Consider the following 23,431-nt stretch of genomic DNA (forward strand, 5'->3'; position numbering starts at 1 on the left):
GTGAAGGCAAAAACTGTTGTCATAGTCGGGCCATGTTTTACAGGTTGGGCCACCGCAAAAAATCTAAGACATACGTATTGAAATTCTATATAGAGACATGAAAAGAATGAATTCTGTGAACAACGGCTCATATAAGTACAAATACTTTATTTTTAATTGCATTTTTGCGAAATTTTGGCGATTTTGTAAAGTCAATATTGCTACAATCGCCTTTTCCGAAGAGTACAACTACAATGAAATAAACAACAACAACAAAAATCTAGGTTTTTATCGTATGAATTTTGCTTTATTTCATCACATTTTACGTGACTGATATTCTCTAGCGATTATTGCGTTTCTGCGCTTAAAATTATGGTGGCCCAACCACGACTACTCAAGTGGTCCGACCTTTACAAATAGCGCTTTTCTAGTATTTCACCTTAGCCTTCCCAAACACCTTACTGGAGGGGATTTTTCTATAGTCTTCGTATGCAGCACAACACATTTCATACATTTTCAAAATTTATCTCGATAATTGCATTTCATGAATCATTTCTTGAAAAAAAGTTCATTGCGCCAGGAAAACTTTTTTTGTAAGATTTAGTCATTGAATTCAGTACGGGTGTTTTGAATACACGATTGAAACTCATAATATTGTGAAAAGTTAGCTATCACAGTAAGAAGTTTTACAATGGTTGTATCATAAATATCATGAGTTACTAAAACTGTAAAATCGCAATGGCCCGACCATAACAGTGGCCCGACGATAACAACAATACCCTAGTGTTTTGTACATCTTCAGCTCCGTGCAGCGGCATATGCTCCTTGATCGTAATGTCGCGGAGGGTAAAGCATTCCGAACCCATATGTTTGAGTCCCACTGATTCTTAGTCCAATTCGCGTTGTTACCGCTTTTAGTCTGGTGTAGATTGCCTCCAACGCCACCGCAAAGTGTCTAGTGGTAATGTCGAAGGGGTCCGTGAAACCTTGGATGTCGTCATCGTCAGCAGCAGCGTCATCAACTTGATCTTCGGACACTCTTCGCCAACTTCCCAGTCGTCTCACAAATCGCAAATGACTTTCGACCTGGTCAAGCCATCTTGCACGTTGAATCCCCTCTGTTGCTGGTGCCAATAGAGTGGTTGATGAGAACTGTTTTCGTTGCACTGTTGTCCGACATCCCTACGACGTGTCCGGCCTATCGCAGGTTACTAACTTTCGCCAGATCTACGATAGGAATTCCTACAAGCAGTGCCTGTAGCTCATGATTCATACGTCTCCACCACTCTCCGCTTTCAGTTTGTACTCCACCAAATATCGTCCGCAGTAGCTTTCGCTCGGACACGACAAGGGCGCGTTTGTCCTCAGTGAGTAGCGTTACGGTTTCAAGTCCATAACCGGTTTAATAAAGGGTTTGTACATCGTCAGTTTCGCACTGCGGCCCGATGGATGCGGAGCACCGCTGGATCTCCTTACTAGTGTTGTTGTCCGTGGTCACCAGCGATCCCAAATACACGAACTCATCTACTACTTCTAGTTCGTCGCCGCCAACGGTTACCGTACGTGGGAGGCACGCGTTTGCTTTCTTTGAGCTCCTTCCTTTTATGTATTTAGTCTTCGATGCATTTAGTCCAATCATCCTAGACTCTGCTTTCAGTTTATAAATTTATTCCTTGACATAAGCACACACTTAACACGGAAAAACAAGACAAAACGCTCATGGTTCTTACAAAGAATTAAAAAGTATCTTTTATGCTAACCGGTTTCGGGTTTGATCCAACGCATCTACGGAGCGGTGGCCGACTGCAAGCAAATTGTAATTTGTTGTCTGCTACAGTTTCAGTTTCGTCAGTTGGATGAGAGGTGAAGAGACGAGCGCATTATCTTCATTCATTGAAGGCCGACCTGCGGTGCTGGTGTACATCGATTCCCACGCATTCAAATGAGAGGATTTTCTAACATTTTTGACGAGCTTCACTTTCTCTCAATCAATTTCATGTTGGAGGCAGATAGAATGCATTGCTATAGCACTCGAATCATTGGCCCTTTCATTATGCATAGTTTTTTTGTGTTCTTTGAGTCGAGTTTTGAATTTACGGCAGGTTTGTCCGATATACACATCTGAGCAATCCTTGCATGGTATTTCATAGACATAGAGTTTTTATAAGAACAATAAGTATTGTGTCTTGTTTTTCCGTGTTTCCGTGTCTGCTTTAAGTCTGGTGAAGATTGCCTCTGCCGTCGTAAGGTTCCTGGCAAAGTAATCTGCAAAGCCTGAAAATGCCTTTTGCCACGATGCTCACTCGCCGGATCACCCCCTCAAGAGTGATGCTGAACAGAATAGCTGTCACCTTGTCTCAACCCTTGCCGCGTCTCGAAGGGATCGAAGGGACATTATTCGATTCAATGTAGCTCTGATCAGTCGCGTCAGTTTATTCAGAAAACCATGTTCGTGCATAATCTGTCATAGCTGGTCTCAATGAATTGTATCATACCCCAGCTAGCACCAACTCGTATATCAATGTATGAAAACTATCGTAAATATCTCCTAACAAACTCGAAATCGTAACTAAAACTGGATAAAGTGGGACCAAGTTGATTTTCTGTCGTATATAATGATAATGACTGACATACATACGATTTTCAGCACAAAATTGTAGAGGAGTACGGAGCGATTCGCGCTTAATCGGATATTATCGTATATAAATACTTATATAGTCGTAACGCTCAAAATTATTCGTAATCACGTATATCGCCTCCAAAATAGTACGGATATGCCAATTTTGGGCATAAAATACGATTTATTTAGCATGTATATCTGTACGTAATGCTGATTTTTACCTTTTTTATACTTACGAAAATGCTAGCTGAGACGCTGTTTTAAAATCAAAAAAGATGATGCGTGGGCACGTTTTACTCCCGACATTCCTGCAAAATCTGTAAGGTGGTGAAAAATTGGTTCTTAGATGCGCGAGCCTCAGAGGGCTCGCAAAATGAATATGTACGCCGAGCATCGGCAAATGGTTTTATCATGAGAAAACAGAGACGCGAATAATTCAATTCGCGTATAACTAATGAGCCATATACATTCACACATCATAGCATCGCTGAATATACAAATATCGTGTGCAAAGCAAGTGAGAAATAACACCTACTGCTGCTTCTAAAGTAACTAACGCTACTTTAATCTATTCCCTTTTCATGGTGATATTATTTTGAACACTTTTCGGCGTTTCCGGGCATACTATACTCGCGAAACCAGCCACACTCAATATTCAATTTTCACACTTAAAAAACTCAGCAAAATTTGCCGAGATTTGGACAGCCGAGCGTTCGGTGAAAATTTCAGTTTTGAAAATCGACGTTTACGGATCTTTACTAACGTTTGGCATCATACAAATTTTTACCGAACGTTCGGCTGTCCAAATCTCGGCAAAATGTTGCTGACTTCGGCACTTTTTTTTAAGTGTGTTGGAATGAATTCCGATGTTCACAATGAGGTTGTGTTCGTGATAAAATTCAATGCCGATGCATGCATTATCGGTGAGGCAGGCAAAGGCCGTCATGTAGCCCGTCTGGTGATTCTTTACGAAACCTTGTGCTATCTGTGATAGCCGGCGTAACAAGATCTGAGTACGTTGTAGGCGGCGTTTACCAGCGTTATACCGCGATAGTTGCTGCAATTGAGCCGATCATCCTTTTTGTAGATAGAACAAATAACTTTTCCCATCCATTCGTCGGGTAGCTTCTCCTCCTTCCACATCTTGAAAATAACCCACTGTAGAACCGCTGCCAACGTTTCTCGGCCATGCTTATAAAGTTACTTCAATTACGTATTCGTGCTAACGTAAGAACTGGTATGAAACATAAGCAGTTGTGACACTTTATTTTTCGTTCTTACAATTAGTATAAATTACCTTTTTGCCGACCGGTTTCGGGTAAGTTGTTATCCATCTACTGTTCCCAATATTCCGAAATTCTTGATTTATGGCAACAGTGGGCTTAGGGTGGTTGTCTTACTAGGGGCTCGCTACCGAGCTTCGTAATGGAGATGCCATTCCTTTGACAGTTTACCATTTTCCTATACATTTTGCAAATTAGCCAATGAAGTGCCGTTAACAGTTGTTTCTTACTATGTTTATCGAGTTCTGTCGGTAGATGTTTTATTCGGCGGCCCTATTAATTTTTAGCTGTCCAATAGTTCGTAGGATCTCTTCAAGCTCGAGAGCCGGGATGCTGATATCATTTGCGGGCACACCCCGATTAACTACCGTTCCGCTTCGTTTTTTTTGGATTTTTTGGGAATGGAGGGGAAAGAGTGGATTAACCTATTAACCCCCCCCTTCCTTTCCACTCTTATCCCTCCATTCCCAAAAAATCCGTCTTCATTACTTTCCCTTACCGTCCCTTCATCAATTGTAGAATCATCGTTTCAAAAAATATTATATCAGCATGTTTGTACATGCATTTGAGTCACACTGTTTCTTCCAGTTCACCATCAAATATTGAATCCAGTACTCCGAGCACTCGCCCGTCACCTTCTTTTAGGGTCCTTGTTTTATATTCGTGAAAGGCGAGCGGAGTTCTATACAACGCAGGTTTTGTAACAATTTGCAAAATACGGGAATTCAGCAGGCTACGTAGTTCGTATAAGACTCTGTCTTCACATGAATTTAAGACTTATGAATTCTTCGATCACCACTAGGACTCTAATGTGTTTCGTTTCGGCAGAGTAGACGATGAGTTTCAGTTTGGCATATTCTTTTTTAACTTCTTGCGTATCAAACATCGTGTCTTTTCACCGTAGATTAATGGCGGTTAATTTTTATTAGTATATTGGACGTAGTATAATGGACGTCGTCCTGTAGCTTTCAACGACTACTGATTTACAACTGATTTAGACAGTAAATGTAAAATACTGTTGAACACTCACATAATCACTTTCATTTATTTTGACCATTTAGTGAGTAAGATTTTTTTTTCAAATAAATCACAAAAAAAGAGCAGAATTATGTTTATGTAGTTAATTTAAAGGTTATTATTATTTTTGCAGTGAAACGTTCCAACGAACCAGGCTGGCTCGAAGGCACCCTGAACGGCAAATCAGGCCTAATTCCAGAAAACTACGTAGAAGTACTGAAATAAATCCACATGTGTCGCGCAATCACGCACCCACCAAAATGACAGAAGAGCCTATGCAAAACCAGCAGCTGTTATACCGAATTGCATGTATAGCAGACAAAGTTGTGTATTTTGTTTGTTTGAAATACGAGAGTGTTAGGCGAATAGCAATGAATTTATATCACACTTTTCGTTTCGTGAAAACTATTTTTGATAATTCATTTCTACATATAGCAGAAGAGCGAGACATTTTATACACAATTTTCAGAACATGTTTTGAATCGAAGGATTTAATATATCGCATTTATATGGTTTCATAATGTCGAAAAAACATGGTTATGTAAATACATATATGGGTTACTGTATATGACAGTATTAATATTTTATGTTCATCATTGACACTCTTGAACGAAAATGTCTAGTTTATTTATTTCGGTCTAATGACGCATGCCACAGAAGGTACTCCAGGAAAGTAGGAACATCGAAAACCAGCTGACAGCCTAAGGTATAGTAAGGTTCTAAATAGGAAATTGAAACAAAAACAAATCACAATAATAAACTGAAACACCAATAGCTGCGAAGTAATAACATTTAACTATAATGGCTATCAACCATAATCGCGTAAGTGAGAGGATTTTAATGGTAATGCTAAAGAAATTTAAAGTTTTAGTCTGTCATAAAAATTTAGTAGAAAATTTACCACTCTTTGGATACGCAAGTCTTGCTTTTATGAGCAAATTTTCCTATTTTCCCATACCACGTAGGTTCTTTTGATGCACACCGAACTGAAGTTTTACAGAAGCAAAAATAAATGTATGCACCGTCCAATTACATAACATTTGTAGACCCTTTTTTTTAAATTATGCGCCTATAATTCTAAAACTGTTTGCAGTTTTGGAAAGTTTTGTACTATTTTTTTGATTGAAGCGCTTTGATGTAAGTGCTTTGTGTCGAACAAGCAAATGTCCACGTAATGGCAATTTATTTTAAACTGCGAGCCGCTTACAAATCATTAGAAAAACAAACAGGAAACTCTAAAATAAAATATACCTACATAATACAACCGCTATTTCGCATGAAGCTCTAATTGTAAAAAGTAGCATCGTCAATCATATGCACACAAAATTGCAGAATGCTAGGTTACATCTCCAATTCAGTGTAATATATGTACATTTACTAAGATTGAATCTAGTTTTAGGACTAAATGTAACCATTCGAAACAAATGAGAAAATATGTGAAAACAATGACACCAGAAAGATAAACTTTAGCGCTAAGCATAGAGAAGTAAGTAAATCAGCATAAATCATGAGGATACCGGGTGAGAGTTCGAACATTTTGACTAGTTCACCACAAAAAAATCATTAAATTAGAATGTCGCTCGAGAATGTGTGCTTAGTCTGGTTTTGCTTTTTATATCAACACAAAATATCTAGATTATTACCGATTTACAATGGCACTAAATCTGGCCTAGATTTTATTTTTTGTATATATTTATATATCAAGTAATCATATGTATGAGCGGCTCCTAATGGAATAGGTGTGTGCAAGAAACTTCCGTTAGGATTTCAATTACTAATGGGATTTAGTCAAAATTTCTTTTAGAATGTCAGTTGCCATATAACGTACAAAAACATATTTATGAAGCGTCTATTTAAATTGAATCAAGCTCATTTAAATTGAATCAAACTCACTGGCCCTACTTTCAGATAGTATGTGTACTCAAGTAATTCTTTTCCATCTATTCCTTTCGTTACTATACGTAAAACATTCCCCGTTCTTTCGTGTTGATGTGTTAGGTCATGTCTACCTATTTGTTTTATATTGGCCCTATGATACATATAATAGACTAAAACAGTATGCCGTAATAAGTCAACCCAAGCATTCCCTTAATTTTTATTCAATCGATGTCAGTTCTTTCCAAGCGTATACCTTTCGTTCTCTCCAGTTTTCCACCATTGGAATGATTTGTATAAATTTTTAATCAAATTTTAAACAACACTGCAAAACATTATTCGCAATATAAACAGAGAGAAAGTGAAGGAAGGAAGGAAATCATTAGGCTGTGATAAAATCACAACATGAAATAAAATGTTCTTATTTAGACCTAGTTTCTGTAGTATGTTTTTAATTTCCTCATATTTTTACCATCACCTTTTAGTTTCACTTGTAGATACAGTTTTTGTTATTGCGTTTGGATTATATTATCGGTTGTTGAATTTTATTGCGCGCTAGCGCTAGCATTGATTTATAAAATTCCACCTAACTATAAAATCGAATAAGCAAACAACTAATCCAATAAGCCCCTTCCAAGGAGTGCGCATCACAGACCTTGAGGGTAGCCGAGTATTATATTGTAAAAAAAAAACTTTGGGCCTGAGAAATATCACAAATTAGTAATTTTTTGTTTGATAATACAACTTTTACGTCTGCGAATAGAAACTCTTTAATATAATGAAGTGTTTTTAGATGCTAAGGTTTGTGAATATATTGTTATTTAATTTTATGTCTTTTAAAAGTCAGTTGCAAATAACCGGAAATCAGAGTAATAAAAAAAAAGATGTGAATTATTTTATTTATACGAATATCATAAAGAACGATTCCTTGGTATTTGGAAGTAACAGTCAAAGAAAAAATAATAATAGAAATAATGCAAGTTTGTAATGTGCTTCACTGCGTAGAGAAATGTCACCTAGAATCAAATAAATGTAGGTACCATGTACCCCCGCTGAAATGACCTTCTTTAATCTGAACATTTTTAATCTGTACCCCGCTGGTATGAATGCGTTCACATTACAAATTGCTCAAGCGTCACACACAATTGGCGGTTAAGTTGAGCGGGCAAATTGAAAAAAAGCAAAAAAAGTTAATGCGTTCCCTCTTGCTCAGCAGCTTTGGCAATACAGCTCATATGCAACTTACCGCTCTTCAGCACCTAAAATAGACCGTATTAGTTGAAACTGTCGAGTCAATTTCTTCTTCTACAATCCAGACGTGTAGAATTCGCGCATATTCGAAATGATTTCGAAACGTTTGTTTTCGTCAAACCAAAACAACAAGTTCATAGGGTGCGCGCCTTGTGCGTATGTGAAAATGAATAGAGTTACCAAATATTCAGATTAAAAATGAATTCACCTAATCTGAACGCGGTGTTTTTCATATTAGCGGGGGTTGAGTGTATTTAAATTGGTACACTGTAAAAAATCAGCACGTTCGATCCAAATGCCACCTACACTTGAAAGTCAATAATGGTGAACACTTCAATTTCACTTGTAAATCCCTACAAATTCCAAATGGAATTCACATTACTTTCAAGTGCTTTGGCACTTACACACTTCAAGTGACAGGGCTTATGATTTCGATATGGCAAAGCACCGAACAGTCAAATGTGTTTACACTTGAATTCGTGCTATATGCTGAATCACGTAATATTCAAGTGTGAACAATTTGAATCCGACGTGCGTGATTAATTCAGTGTCAGTCATCGTAAATAATATGGCGGCTAAAATAAAAAGCTGAACTGCTGCTTGCGGAAAATTTGACTTTGCTGCATATTTCTAGCTTTGGCGGTAAGAACTATTGTTCAATTAGGTAAATAGTAAATAATGTAATTTATATTCTGTTTAATTTGATTTTCAGAGCATTCCATCACCATCAATGTTTCAAGGATAAGTCCTTTAACATCGCATCAATTTTAAAAAGTAAATTTAGTGATGGTGTATTACCGTATGAACGGACAGTCCCTCAACGAAAACAAAGTTGGTATGCCCATTTTGCTTGCATTTTGCGAATTGCGATCGTGCTAGTTTCGGGTAAATGAGCGAAAGGCAATCACTGAAGATTCCCTATATGCTACCGTGTCGAAGTCAGCCGCCTACAGAAGAAGATCAGAAACGAGTTGAAAAAACTGGTCTGGTGCGGACAATATTATCTGGTCTATTGACTCTGGTTCAAGGTACTTTTACTGCTGATCACAATTACCTCATTTTAACATAAATATCGTTTCAGCTTGGAACAGTGACAGTTGCGGCGGCGTATCCTGAGAAAGACAATGAAATTATCCAAGGCATATAACACCAGCATTCCCCACTACATCTTTAGTTAATCCCAGGGCTAATCCATTCTTGTCACAAGCAGTGGTAGCGCCTGCAGGCAAATAGTTGTTCCCGAGAACAAAGTGGCAGCTATCTACTTGTTTATCGTTGCTGCTACCCGTTACTTTTCATTTCTACTATCTGTTAGAGCAAAGAGTGTAAATATTTTGCTTATTTAAAAGAATCACCCGTACCCACGGAGATCAACCGTGCTGAAATCTGAGTTTCCTGTTTTCGGATACTGGACAGAACCGAGGTAATTCTATTCTACCTTTGACTATATGTTGTTTTATACTCTTTTTTTTTATCTCGGCGCAAAGTTGAACACTAACAGATTATCGTTGCAAATAATTAAACAAACTGCAAATTTTATTGAAATTATTACTTTGTTGTATTTAAATATGATTTAGTTTATTTGTTTTTATTAGCATATGTATTTATGGTTTTAGTAAATGGTTTACTAATAATTTAACTAATCGTAATCTTAGCCAGAGCATATGTCCGGTTGTGTCAATCAGTTTGGTACACGTGAACCATGTTGGGTGCGTTGGTTTACCGCCACACGACACGAATCGCATGCCGCGAAAAGCAAAATGAAATTCACTTTCAGTTTTTCGGTAATGCAAACTAGAGAACATGACTGAACTGCGCTACGAGTCTTCTGACTCTAAAAGCCTCTCCCAGTCGGGATTTGAACATATGATGATTGATTATTTGTTAGACCAGCGTTGAGCGTTGTACCAAGCTGAAAGGCTTAGCGATTGCATCTTCAAACAGTAAAAAATTGCTAACAGGAGCTTTCAAGTTTCGAGGGATTAAGGGATTTGAAACAAAAGTTGCTTGGCCTGCTTGTAGAGTCTACTGGCCAGCCTCCGGAGAGCACTGCATTTTTGTCGAATTGGTGAGGAATGTTTCGTTTTGCTACTGCTTGAACGCCAAACATTAAAGGGAATCACTCCGTGAAAGCTTTTTTCAATCTCGAATATGAATCGCTGATACAATTCCTCATTTTTCTTTCTCGCTGTTTGGTGCAGGCCTTTTTGGTCCATATTAGACAATTCCTCTTGTTTTTGGCTGAATGGTCGGTTTCCTCGGCAACAGGAAAATCGGAGATTGCTGATATTACATCATTTTCTCTCATACGCTTATAACGATGAAAATAATTAACTTCGACAGTTAATTTTATTTTAGCAAGCTTGGTCATAACATTCACCCTACGATAAAAGATAAGATAAGACGGGGGGCTCCCATACAAATCAACTAATCAACTAATCAAGCAAATGGAACCAAATTTGGAATGTGGGGGTTTCCGGAGACAAGATTTTTTTTCTATATGATGAATTAGGACTCCTCCCTTGTTTAGGAGGGAAGGCTCCCATACAAATGAAATACTAATTTCCTCATAATTCGAGAACTAATTAAGCAAATGGAACCAAATTTGGCATATAGTGGCTTAGAAGGCAGGATTTTTTTCTATAACCTACTGAGACCCCTTCGTCCTTTAACAGGGGGGTCCTATAAAAATGGAACACAAATTTCCTCATAATTTGAGAACTAATCAAGCAAATGGAACCAATTTGGCATGTGGGGGATTTTGAAGGCATGGATTTATTTTATGATGGTTTAAGCCTTCACCCCTGTGGTGAGACTCTCAATGAGTCTCTCTTACAAATAAAACAGAAATTTTTGCGTAACTCAAAATCTAATTGAACTCGAGATATTTTAGACTCTTCCATTCCATAAAACATTAGTCAATATCAAGACCTCTAAACACTATCTATAGTAAAACTAGATGATTCAGGGCGAGACGACCGCAGGCCGCGAATGTTGCCGGCAGCCACCCCAAAGAAATCATCGCTGTCTAGGTTTATTTGTTTTCCTTGATTTACTGACCTCTATTACTTTCCTTCAGTTGGGCCCGAACGAGCGATAGCGAGTAAGGGGAGGGAATGGTACATTCCACAAAAAAGATTTCCGTGAAATGGTACATTTCGCGTAAGGTTTTTCGCGCAATGGTTTTCGGCGAAAAAATGTTATACAATCACGGCGAATATTGCTATCCGTTTTATTTTATCTTGCTAAGCAACGGGGGGGAGGGGGGCTTGTTGTCTACTTTACTGTGAAGAAAAATTGCAAATTTGCATATTAAACTACCCATGTTTTCATAGCTACCTAACTGCCAAAATGAATCATCAAACGTTGAACTCCTCAGAAATTTGCAAAACTCGAGATTGTGACAAAGGTCATCCGACACAGCACAGTTTAATTTGTGGCAAATCAAAGTTTGCCGGGTCAGCTTGTAAAAAAAACTACAACCCATACAGCCCTAAGGTTTGTGCGAAAGGGTGACGTAGGACTTCATCAGATCATTAGATCAAAGACTAATATAAACTGTATTTCTGGCATTTATATGTTTATAAGAATCTGTGAGTGATATTGTTTAAGTGAATGTTTAAAAGAGAAGAGTGAAATATTCAGATTCAATTCTTCATTGAATGCAATGGTGGCTTTGAAAATACGTAGACGGGTGTTCATAAGTACAACGCCTGCAACCATTGAGACATACTTACTTACTTGCTTACTTATTCAGTCGAGAGCCGGGGTGGCTCTTGCCGTATCAAGAATTCCTCTCCATTGTTCTCGGTCCTGGGCTACTCGTCGCCAACTCGTTGCGTGTCTCGACACACGCAAGTCGGCTTCAACCTGGTCGAGCCATCGTGCACGTTGAGCCCCTCTATTCCTGGTGCCGGTGGGGTTCTTGATGTGAACGGATTTCACTACACAGTCGTCCGGCATCCTTGGGACGTGGCCGGCCCACCTTTCGCCAGGTGTACGATGGGAATCTCTCCAAGAAGTGCCTGTAGCTCGTGATTCATACGTCTCCGCCACTCTCCGCTTTCCGTTTGTACTCCGTCAAAAATAGTCCACAACACCTTTCGACCAAAAACGGCAAGTGCACGTACAGGGGTTAGACAAAATGATCGGGACAGGCAAAATTTTGATGAAATTCAAACGGCCATAACTTTTACAAAATTGAACATTTTTAGATGAAACCAATTGCATTCGACTGAAAATTTTTCCTAGTTTTCCTAAAATGTTTCAAAATTTGCAAAAGTCAGCGGACACCGGAGATAATCCGGGTTGTCTGGGGGTATGTCGAAAACTGAATTTTTTAATCGTCTGTATCTTTTTTTGTCATGGAAATTTATTAATTTTCATATTTTATCCCAAAACTAGATTTCATTTCCAGTCGATTGGTGAAGAAAGAACGGAAATCCGGCGAGAAACAACCGAGATATGGCCATTTTAGTGAAATCAGCTCTGGAAATGTTGCCAGAAATGTCCCACCTTTATGACCGTTTTAAAACATGACCAAAACCATTCCAATATGGATGTCAAACTTCAAAAATTTACGAGGGTTGAAAATCCTGAAGTTTGACAGCCATATTAACATGATTTCGAATATTCCCTGAAACGACCACTTCCGCCGGGGTACCTACAACCTGCTCATAAAACCTTAACGTTTGATGCTCATATTTACATGGTTTGCGTCATGTCCTAAACTGGCCAGAGCAATAGATGTTACTAGTACTGATTTTACGAAAATGGCCGTAACTTGGTTGTTTCTCTTCGGATTTCCGTTCTTTTTTCACCAATCGACTGGAAAAAAAATCTAGTTTTGGGATAAAATATGAATATGAATAAATTTCCATGACAGAAAAAGATACAAGCGATGAAAAAAATCAGTTTTCGACATACCCCCAGATAACCCGGAATATCTCCGGTGTCAGCTGACTATTGCAAATTTTGAAATATATTAGAAAAACTAGAAAGATTTCCCCGTCGAATGCAATTGGTTTCATCTAAAGATGTCAAATTTTGTGGAAGTTATGACCGTTTTGATTTCATGAAAATTTTGCCTGTCCCGATCATTTTGTCTAACCCCTGTATGTCTTCCGTAAGCAAAGTTACTGTTTCATGTCCATAGAGGACTACCGGTCTTATTAGCGTTTTGTACATCGTCAGCTTTGTGAGGCGGCGTATACTCCCAGATCGAAACGTCTTGCGGAGGGAAAAGTAGGCTCAAACCATTGAGACATAGAGATTGCTTTTAAAAATCCCTTGTGTGCATCATAAAGGCTAAAATAGTAATGAATGACCAGTCGCAGATTATTGTATTAAATGTGATTATGCGTAGCTTGACATGTTTCAATAATCTTACTTTAACTCATTTGTGACCTTTAAAAGCCCCATTGGTTACAAATAACAATAAAACCAAAACAAGTTCATCCTTGGGTTCATCGCAAAAATGATATGCCATTCGAATGTCCTCTTTCGACATGAATGGAAAGAGGCACGTAAGTTAACGGCGTCGATTCACTGTCTCTTGCTCCAAGAAGATTTTACTAGTTTACTTTCACAGCTTACCGCTTGTTACATAGCAGAAAATATGACACATACGCAAAAATTTCAATTTTATTTCTATGAGAGTCCTTATTCTCCTGCCACAGGAGTGAGGGGTCTCAAATCATCATAAAATATCGGCAACAACTTTTTAAAAGGGCCCATCTGCAAAATGTAAACAAACCGAGTGGGGTTATTTTTTGCTGGAGTAGCATAGGGAAAGAAGCCCTCACTCGGTTTGTATACATTTTACAGATTGGCCCTTTTGAAAAGTTGGTGCCGATATGTTCATGCCTCCAAAAACCCCACATGCCAAATTTGGATCCATTAGGTTGATCTGTTCTTAAGTTATTACGAAATTTGTGTTTCATTTGCCTAGGAGCCCCCCCCTCCCTCTTACGCCCTCCATAAAATTGCTCTCTTACCCCCTCCATAAAATTGCTGGTCATTTTATCTATCCATCGACATTTAAATTGTTCAGTTTCAGTAGTATAGTATAGTTATTACCATTTGAACTCTTTCATTCAAACGTTACACTTCTATTTTCGTTTTCAGAAAGTGCTACCCAGTCCCAGTATAGTAAACAAAGACGTAGTCCTACGTCAATAATTAAATTTGTTCAAGCGAATGTTCACCATGCAAAATGAGCGATTGCGGTACTTTGCAGAAGATTCACAGAGAGCAAACTGGATATAGCACTGATCTAGGAGCCATTTGGACTTCCGCCCCTAGTTAGGGACCACCCCCTTTTTGTGAACCCCCCTGCATTAATTCTTTTATGTCAAAGATAATGTGTCAAGTTTGATGAAGGCCTTTCGGTGTTATGGCGGAACATTCATTCATACTCACGTTTCTCGTTCCCACGCCCCTTTGGCTCCCTCGCATAGAGAAACAAAAGGTTGTTTTATATATCCCTTCTTGGGGATACCCTTCCTAACATCATCCCCAATTAATCTCCCCGTTTTTGTCCCCCAATCTCTTGCGTGTGTGCCAAGTTTGATAAAAAAACGGTCTGAGCGTTCTGAAGTTATGGCAGAACATACAAATATACATTTACTTTTATATATACAAGAAGAAGAAGAAGATAGATGACAACGTCAACCTTATACCGTCATGAATATAAAATATGCTTCAAAGTAACAGCATCCAGAACTTCATTGCAGAAATTGTTCTGACTTGTTTTACCTAATTTTTATTTAAAATTTTCAGATTTTTAAAATTTCTGATGAATTGAACTTATTTAAATTTTCAGGTAAGGCTGAAAAGGCAGAATAAAGAGCATTTTAGCACAAAACGAATGAACCGGCAGTTTCGAAGAATCAACATCACTAGTACCGGAAGATACATTAAGCCTGATTTACGAGTTGGCTTATCAACATACATACATACATACATACATACATACAACATACAACATCACCATCATAATCAGCCGCAGTCGATGCGCACAAAGTTTCAAACCAGAGTCAGTCAAAAAAGGACAAAGCTCGGTGAGCAGTTTAGCACAATCTTTCCATAGCGGGCTTAGTCACGGTTCATCGAAATTTGTGATTCAGCTATATTTACTGCTCTGGTGCCATAGATAGACGTGGGTTACACAAGAGGTCATTCTGAACATGCACTCTTATATAAGTTTAGAAGTTGGATTTATCAAAAATTTGTTGAAACGATTCTTAATCTACTTAGTACAAGCTCAGCAAGAAACGATGCAATCGTTTACCGAGTAGCCGGCGTGTGGAGGTCTATGTGAAACGAAGTAGCGGTGGGTAAGGCCGTACAGCCGATGGGTTCAGCGAAGCGGTGTATCAGTATTATGCACACGTACCAACGACTGGCAAAAACTCACGATTGTGAACCTACTACAGCTCTCCGGACAGCTTAAATATTTACTTCATCGCCATCCAGTGGCAAGATTCTTGTTTCGGTTTCTTGTGATCGAGGGCAGCTGATATCCGATTATCTTTGCCAGCGACAGTCTGCCGAAATGGCCGAAAATGCCGAGAATTCAAGCCAAACTCTCCGTTTCTGTTTTAACTCGATACACACAAGCTGTACTTTAACTGTCCATGTTTTGGAGTTTGCCGAAGAATCTTCTTATAGTTGCAGCGTGACATAAACCTAGAAATCTCCGACGTCCACGACGGCCCCGAACAGCACGAGCTAAACGATTGAAATACAAACTGGTTAAAGCACTTTACTTGAATTGGTTCAGCAGGTGGGATTGAATTGCAACTAAATTATTTTGATGTGAATAATTTAATTTTTTTTGCTTTTACGCTATGCAGATTAACAGCAACTATAAATCCTTGCTAGAGGTGGAATTCGTCGGAGAGGAAGGAACCAGCTTGAGCCCCACGCTTTAAATCTATGCTTTGGAAGCAGCCGAGCTACAGCAAAATGACCTCAGCAGATCTAGAAGGCAGAAGACCGATCGGCTATTACGTAAGATATTCAACTGTTCTCTTTAGGGCGCAAAGCCCCAGATAAGTAATTTTGTATCTAACTATTTCTGGTGAACCTCAGAACGGACCAAGAAGCATAATTATGATATCGAGAAAATCAAATTCAAACTTTAGAGTTTTTTAATAGTTATAAGTTTCAATCATTCGAACTAATTTCATATTTCATGTTGATTTCATATTTCATTGTTTGCAATACTTGTATGATCTGATCAATGTATAATATAGCTTGCGAAATTTTTGATAGTTTGCTGCCAATGATGCATTTTTATCACTTTTGTGACTTGGTCCGGTCTCCGGTTTTGTTAAGAATGTATGGGTGATAATCTTGGTGATAATAAATATTAAATTTATTAATTAAAGACTATGCTTAGTTTATACGAAAGAAAAGCACCTTAAACCTTATATTACTATTATATATTATATTATTACATTTAATTCGAATATGCAGTCATTTCAAATCCAACATAAAATACATTTAGAATTTAAAATGATACGATTGAATAGCAAATGGTAGCCACTTTGATTTTCAAATGGATGACACGTTAAAACTGAGTATTCGTTTTGAAGATATCTGGTGTAGCACTTTGATTTTCAAATGGATGATACGTTAAAACCAAGCATCCTTTATGAAGATATCTGGTGTAGCACTTTAATTCTCAAATGGATGACACGTTAAAACCGAGTATCCTTCATTAAGATATCTGGTGTAGCACACTACTTCACTTTCAAGTGTATTCCATTTGAATCTGATATGGTGTATCTTATAGCACAGATCTAAATGGAATCCACTTTATGACAACGTGTGGATTTTTTACAGTGTACTGCGACAATCTGACATAAATCGTCGCATTAAAGCAGTCTTTTCAATGAAAACAATTCAATCATAATGAAAACAACAGTTTTGAAAAGACTGAAAGCAAAGCAAAGCTGTGGATGTTAAGGGGAAATAAACGACTAAAAATTTTGAAAAAATCATTATTTTTTATTTCAGATTTTGATTTTGCTCCGTCTTATCCGCTTATTTTGATACTAAATTTGTAATGATCCGACCACGGGAAGTGGCCGAAAAACGATCATGCACATAACAGGGTGTCGGTTATCTAGCGAAAATAAAATTCCCTGACTTTTCCAGGTTTTTCCAGGTGTATTTTGAAAAATTCCAGACCCAAAATATCTCCCTCATTTAACTTATCAAAGTGTTTATTTGGCTTAATTGGTTGTTTACTCTTGAATTATCATTTCCTAATGAATTCAATTTTCCTTTTTAATTCAAGTTCAACTTTTTGTGCAAAATTTCTATGTGCAATATTAAAATTGATTCGAACTTAATTAACGCACATTGAAATTAAAGAACCAAGCTAAATAAAAATTGCAAGATATCTTTTCGGAAAAAAAATCCAATAGTCTGCTGGTTTATCTGGTTGTCAAAGGGTTGTGGGATGAGCCGTCTTGCCTGTTTTGGTCGTCATGTCTTGGTCGACATGTCTTCCAGCGAAGAAATTTCACTTTTTTGTAACCAAAATGTCTTCAAAATGAAGACATGTCTTCACTTCTGGCATCTCTGCAACTGATAGCGATAAAAATACAGCATAAACAATACACTCTAAACTACTCCTACTCAAATTTTCAAAAGAAAATACTTAATAGGTAATTTTCTACAAGGTTTTTTCCGTGACGCAATTTAATGTGGGACAACCCTTTATGAATGTTTTGTGTCGTTTTTCAATTTAAGGTGCCGATTCGCGCTTTGAGAGCCTTCTTGAATGGATCGACCTTTTCATTTATGTGTGTGTTGGCAGCGCCGTAGGGTGCGGTTGACCAGACCGGCCCCCGCAAAGGGCGCAAGCTCTTAGGGGCGCCAAAAAGGGCCTACATTTCAGAAAAGCATTAGCAATAACGTATGCATTAAAAACTATTCTGATTTTAGCGATTTTTCATGTCACTTTATCAGTTGATTTGCATGCAGCAGCCATGGTGAAACGACAACGCTCGATGTTCGTACTTCCTGCGAAGAAGTTGAACATGATGAAGCACTTCGTATCCTCTGAATAACATTCGCAACATCTTCTCCCGCGAGAAAGTCGAAAGTGCTGTACGGAAGCCTGATGCCGAGAGGTCAGAGAAACTGGTTAAACGGTGAAGAAGCACTTGGCCAAAATGGAAATTTTTATGCGGAAGCGTCAATCGAGGCTGGCCGTGTCTGAGCAGCAGACAATCGCCCAGAGAACGACCGAAGCTGCTCGCGAAAAACATCTTTCCGGCGAAGCACGATGTTGCAGTCATAATATGCGACGAAAACTATTTGTCGCTTGACACAACGACTGGCAAAGGACCGAGCACTTTACGTCCCACATCAAAGAGGTAAGTGATGACGTCGAGTATATCTTCCGCTTCAAGTTCCCGAAGAAGATCCTTCTGTGGCTGACGATCAGAGAGAAGAGAATGTTCAAACCGCTGTTATTTCGTTCAGGGTTTATGGTGAACGAGGAGATACCAAGATACAGTATGAAGTACCTACCGGAAATTGCTGCCTTTAATAAAAAATATCGCGCAAAGAATGTGTTTTTTTTTGGGCGAATCTGTCTTTGGCCCATCAAGCCAAAAGATCACTAGAGGAGATGAATCGGCTGAAGTTAAAAGTTGTACCGACGATCACCAACTCTCCCAACGTCCCCCAATTGCGGTCAATAGTAAATTTTAGGGTGAAGCTCAAATAGAGAATTTACTTCAATAATTTTGTGGTCAAAGGGGAGAAGAACCTGATCGCCAAGGTCACGAAAAATTTGAATAATATGCCGACCGACGTTGGACATTCTCCCTGAAATTTCCGAAAACTGCAAAGCCACAATACATAAAATTTGTTGTCCGTTCAATTATGCTCCTCTTTAGCTGACAATGTTTACATTTTTACATTCGAACAACAAACAATCATGAATGTATCCATAGTAACTCCATCAGGGCGCACTCGACGCTCCTCCAATGAATGTCAAAAGATTGTGCCCACTTGTGCTCAATATCCGCCATTATCGCTCGTGGAAAGCTGGATAGATTACAGAGGCGCCGAAACACTCATAATCCGCTAAATTTATAAAAAAAAACAAAAAAGTACCATCATAAATAAAGGTAACTCTCCGCTTTCGTTCAACATTTAGCGGTTTATGATTATCTCGGCGCCTCTGTACACTATTAGTCTCTGTAACGTCTATCTTTTGACCGACCATAGTGTAGATTCCGCTGAACTGTTGCAAAGCCACCTGACAGGGCGTCTAAGTATTGGATAAGGGGCAAATACGAAAAAGTGATAAACTTGGAACGAGGAACTTGGGTTTCCGCCAAGGGCTCCACAATGTCACGCTACGGCTCTTTGTGTTGGTGCTTGAAAATGAGGCAAACAGGCATCAGCTCTTCCCCAAAATGAGGCAAATATCATGTATATACACGCGTATTTCGTGTTCGCTAATGTGGGTGCTTGAGCTGTCAGAAAGCTCTATCTTCTCTATCTATCTTCTATCTATCTTCTCTTTAGCCGGTGTTTGAGAAAACTTGATTCAACTGATTCATGCCATCTTTTTGCCTTTCTGCTATATGAAAATATAGTATAAAGGTATAGGAATCACTTAAAAAACTGGAAATGGAAAAAAGGCCCAGCGGGTCATATACCATTCGACCAAGGGGTCGGGCACTCAGCACATTGTGCCGCGGCACTTCAGAGATATCAAGCGGCACACCTCCGCTTCAATTTTAGATTTGAAATGGGAGCACTGCCAGTTGTCAAAATCATCTCGCACGGTTGCCAGATCTATATTATAACGAATTTAACAAATCTTGCAGTTCGGCACTTTCGGTACAGCATCGGCACAGTTCGGCTCGTTTCAAATCGCTCAACATAAAAACGGCTGTGCCGAGTGACCGACCCCTTGCATTCGACTCAATTTCGGAAACAGCATTTTCTGTGTGTGTGTGTGTGTGTGTGTGTGTGTGTGTGTGTGTGTGTGTGTGTGTGTGTGTGTGTGTGTGTGTGTGTGTGTGTGTGTGTGTGTGTGTGTGTGTGTGTGTGTGTGTGTGTGTGTGTGTGTGTGTGTGTGTGTGTGTGTGTGTGTGTGTGTGTGTGTGTGTGTGTGTGTGTGTGTGTGTGTGTGTGTGTGTGTGTGTGTGTGTGTGTGTGTGTGTGTGTGTGTGTGTGTGTGTGTGTGTGTGTGTGTGTGTGTGTGTGTGTGTGTGTGTGTGTGTGTGTGTGTGTGTGTGTGTGTGTGTGTGTGTGTGTGTGTGTGTGTGTGTGTGTGTGTGTGTGTGTGTGTGTGTGTGTGTGTGTGTGTGTGTGTGTGTGTGTGTGTGTGTGTGTGTGTGTGTGTGTGTGTGTGTGTGTGTGTGTGTGTGTGTGTGTGTGTGTGTGTGTGTGTGTGTGTGTGTGTGTGTGTGTGTGTGTGTGTGTGTGTGTGTGTGTGTGTGTGTGTGTGTGTGTGTGTGTGTGTGTGTGTGTGTGTGTGTGTGTGTGTGTGTGTGTGTGTGTGTGTGTGTGTGTGTGTGTGTGTGTGTGTGTGTGTGTGTGTGTGTGTGTGTGTGTGTGTGTGTGTGTGTGTGTGTGTGTGTGTGTGTGTGTGTGTGTGTGTGTGTGTGTGTGTGTGTGTGTGTGTGTGTGTGTGTGTGTGTGTGTGTGTGTGTGTGTGTGTGTGTGTGTGTGTGTGTGTGTGTGTGTGTGTGTGTGTGTGTGTGTGTGTGTGTGTGTGTGTGTGTGTGTGTGTGTGTGTGTGTGTGTGTGTGTGTGTGTGTGTGTGTGTGTGTGTGTGTGTGTGTGTGTGTGTGTGTGTGTGTGTGTGTGTGTGTGTGTGTGTGTGTGTGTGTGTGTGTGGAACGCTTTCAATCTCATTCATTTTTTCTCGGAGATGGCTGGACCGATTTTAATGAGCTTAGTATTCAATGAAAGGTCTAGTTGTTCCATAGGTCGCCATTGAATTTTATAGTGATCGGACTTTTAGTTCAAAAGTAATGTATAAAAATACGAAAAATATGAGACTTCATTTTCTCATAGGTCCCTTAACCGATTTGAAAAATTGCATATGAAAGAGGAGCCTTTCAAACCCTTAACTTCGAAATTTCATGATGATTGGGCTTGTGATGTAAAAGTTACATAAATAAATATGAAAAAAGTACTTAAAATATATTTTGGTATTATATAAGCATTTATTCAATGAGAAACAGCCTGCAATTTATTATTATTTGAAAATAACTGTTCAGATCTATCAAACGACACAGAGTTATTGAAAATCGGACGATTGATTCAAAAGTTATTCAAACTTTAAGACTTAAGCACCTTATATTAAACCGTTAAAACGCATAAAATCAAAATATATCCATCAAGAGTCGATTATATTCAAGGTATGTGTGATTTATGTGTGAAATATGTATGTATGTATGCATTTATGCGTGTATGTTTGTATGTATGTATGTAAGTATGTATATGTATATATGTATATGTTCGTACGTAAAAATATTGACGCAAAAGGAAATCACGTAAAATAAATGGACGTAAAAAGAGATTCTATTGTACCTTCGCCACTCTCCGCTTTCAACTTTTGCTCCATCAAATGTCGTCCGCAAGTGCAGGCATGTCCTTCGTGAGTATCGTCAAATCCATAAAAACTACCTGCCTAATAAGGGCTATGTACTTTGTCAGCATCGTACGGTGGCTATCGTTTGCTAGCGGATGGAAGCGTTTTACGAAGGGCAAAGTTGATTCGATTTTCTGCTTAAATGCGCCGCAAGATCTCCTTATTTGTGTTAACCGCGGCCACCAGCGATCCCAACGATTATCGTCCGCGAAAAGTGCATCTTCGTCTCTTTGAACGTCCATCATGTATGGTCTGCGACGCATTTATTTTTACCCCAATCCTACTAGCCTCCGTTTTCAGTCTAGCGCAGATGGCCTCCACCGTTGCGAAGTGTCGGCCTACAATATCAAAGTCGTCTGCGAAGAAGTTTGCTACCTTCACTAAAAATTGAGATTTTGTTCGCCGGATCATCTTCTCAAGGGCGATCCTGAAAAGCATGCAGGTTAAGCTGTCAACTTGTCTCGACTTTTGCCGCGCCTGGAAGGGACTCGATTCTATTGACTCTAATAGTCTCTACCAGCCAAGATATGAATATTCAACGTACCACGATGTTAACTGGGAGGCGCATTTTCAACATTTACCTTCTTTCATATCAATTTGATTGGTTTGTCAAATGAAGAACCCGGAGTATAAACCAAAATAGCTTATGATGATTGAAAATATTTCCCCATTTCCTGAATAAACTCCTAAAGGTTAGTCTATGTCATTTTTTTTGTAACCCCCCCCCCCCCCTTCCCTAAGAAAAATGTTTGGCTACGCCCCTGGGCTATATTATCTATCAAATGAGACTAGCAGCATAAATCGGTTTGACCATCTCTGGGAAACAAGCGATCATTTGTACCTAGACAAAACAGGTTTTGAGGCATAACTTTTAAACTACTTGTTTGTTTTCAATAAAACTTTTCGGGAAAGTTTACAATAGCTTTTATTTGATACTAAGATATAAGATACTAAGCATTTTCTGTGTGTGTGTGTGTGTGTGTGTGTGTGTGTGTGTGTGTGTGTGTGTGTGTGTGTGTGTGTGTGTGTGTGTGTGTGTGTGTGTGTGTGTGTGTGTGTGTGTGTGTGTGTGTGTGTGTGTGTGTGTGTGTGTGTGTGTGTGTGTGTGTGTGTGTGTGTGTGTGTGTGTGTGTGTGTGTGTGTGTGTGTGTGTGTGTGTGTGTGTGTGTGTGTGTGTGTGTGTGTGTGTGTGTGTGTGTGTGTGTGTGTGTGTGTGTGTGTGTGTGTGTGTGTGTGTGTGTGTGTGTGTGTGTGTGTGTGTGTGTGTGTGTGTGTGTGTGTGTGTGTGTGTGTGTGTGTGTGTGTGTGTGTGTGTGTGTGTGTGTGTGTGTGTGTGTGTGTGTGTGTGTGTGTGTGTGTGTGTGTGTGTGTGTGTGTGTGTGTGTGTGTGTGTGTGTGTGTGTGTGTGTGTGTGTGTGTGTGTGTGTGTGTGTGTGTGTGTGTGTGTGTGTGTGTGTGTGTGTGTGTGTGTGTGTGTGTGTGTGTGTGTGTGTGTGTGTGTGTGTGTGTGTGTGTGTGTGTGTGTGTGTGTGTGTGTGTGTGTGTGTGTGTGTGTGTGTGTGTGTGTGTGTGTGTGTGTGTGTGTGTGTGTGTGTGTGTGTGTGTGTGTGTGTGTGTGTGTGTGTGTGTGTGTGTGTGTGTGTGTGTGTGTGTGTGTGTGTGTGTGTGTGTGTGTGTGTGTGTGTGTGTGTGTGTGTGTGTGTGTGTGTGTGTGTGTGTGTGTGTGTGGAACGCTTTCAATCTCATTCATTTTTTCTCGGAGAT

The 23,431-nt window shown here is 39.3% G+C and overlaps 1 protein-coding gene across 7 annotated transcripts in view; it reads left to right on the forward strand.

Annotated features, from left to right (window-relative positions):
• The window catches only part of LOC128733564 (rho GTPase-activating protein Graf), a 105,826-nt gene extending 98,109 nt beyond the window's left edge, over positions 1-7,717 (forward strand). For all 7 annotated transcript variants that reach the window (XM_053827228.1, XM_053827225.1, XM_053827223.1 and 4 more), the window contains exon 16: positions 5,033-7,717. In XM_053827228.1, the coding sequence (XP_053683203.1) occupies positions 5,033-5,124 (92 nt within the window). In that variant the 3' untranslated portion in view covers positions 5,125-7,717. The remainder of the gene's footprint in view (positions 1-5,032) is intronic.
• Positions 7,718-23,431: the final 15,714 nt, after the last annotated feature.

This window comes from Sabethes cyaneus, chromosome 2 (genome assembly GCF_943734655.1).
Source record: "Sabethes cyaneus chromosome 2, idSabCyanKW18_F2, whole genome shotgun sequence".
Classification (NCBI taxonomy): Eukaryota; Metazoa; Arthropoda; class Insecta; order Diptera; family Culicidae; genus Sabethes; species Sabethes cyaneus.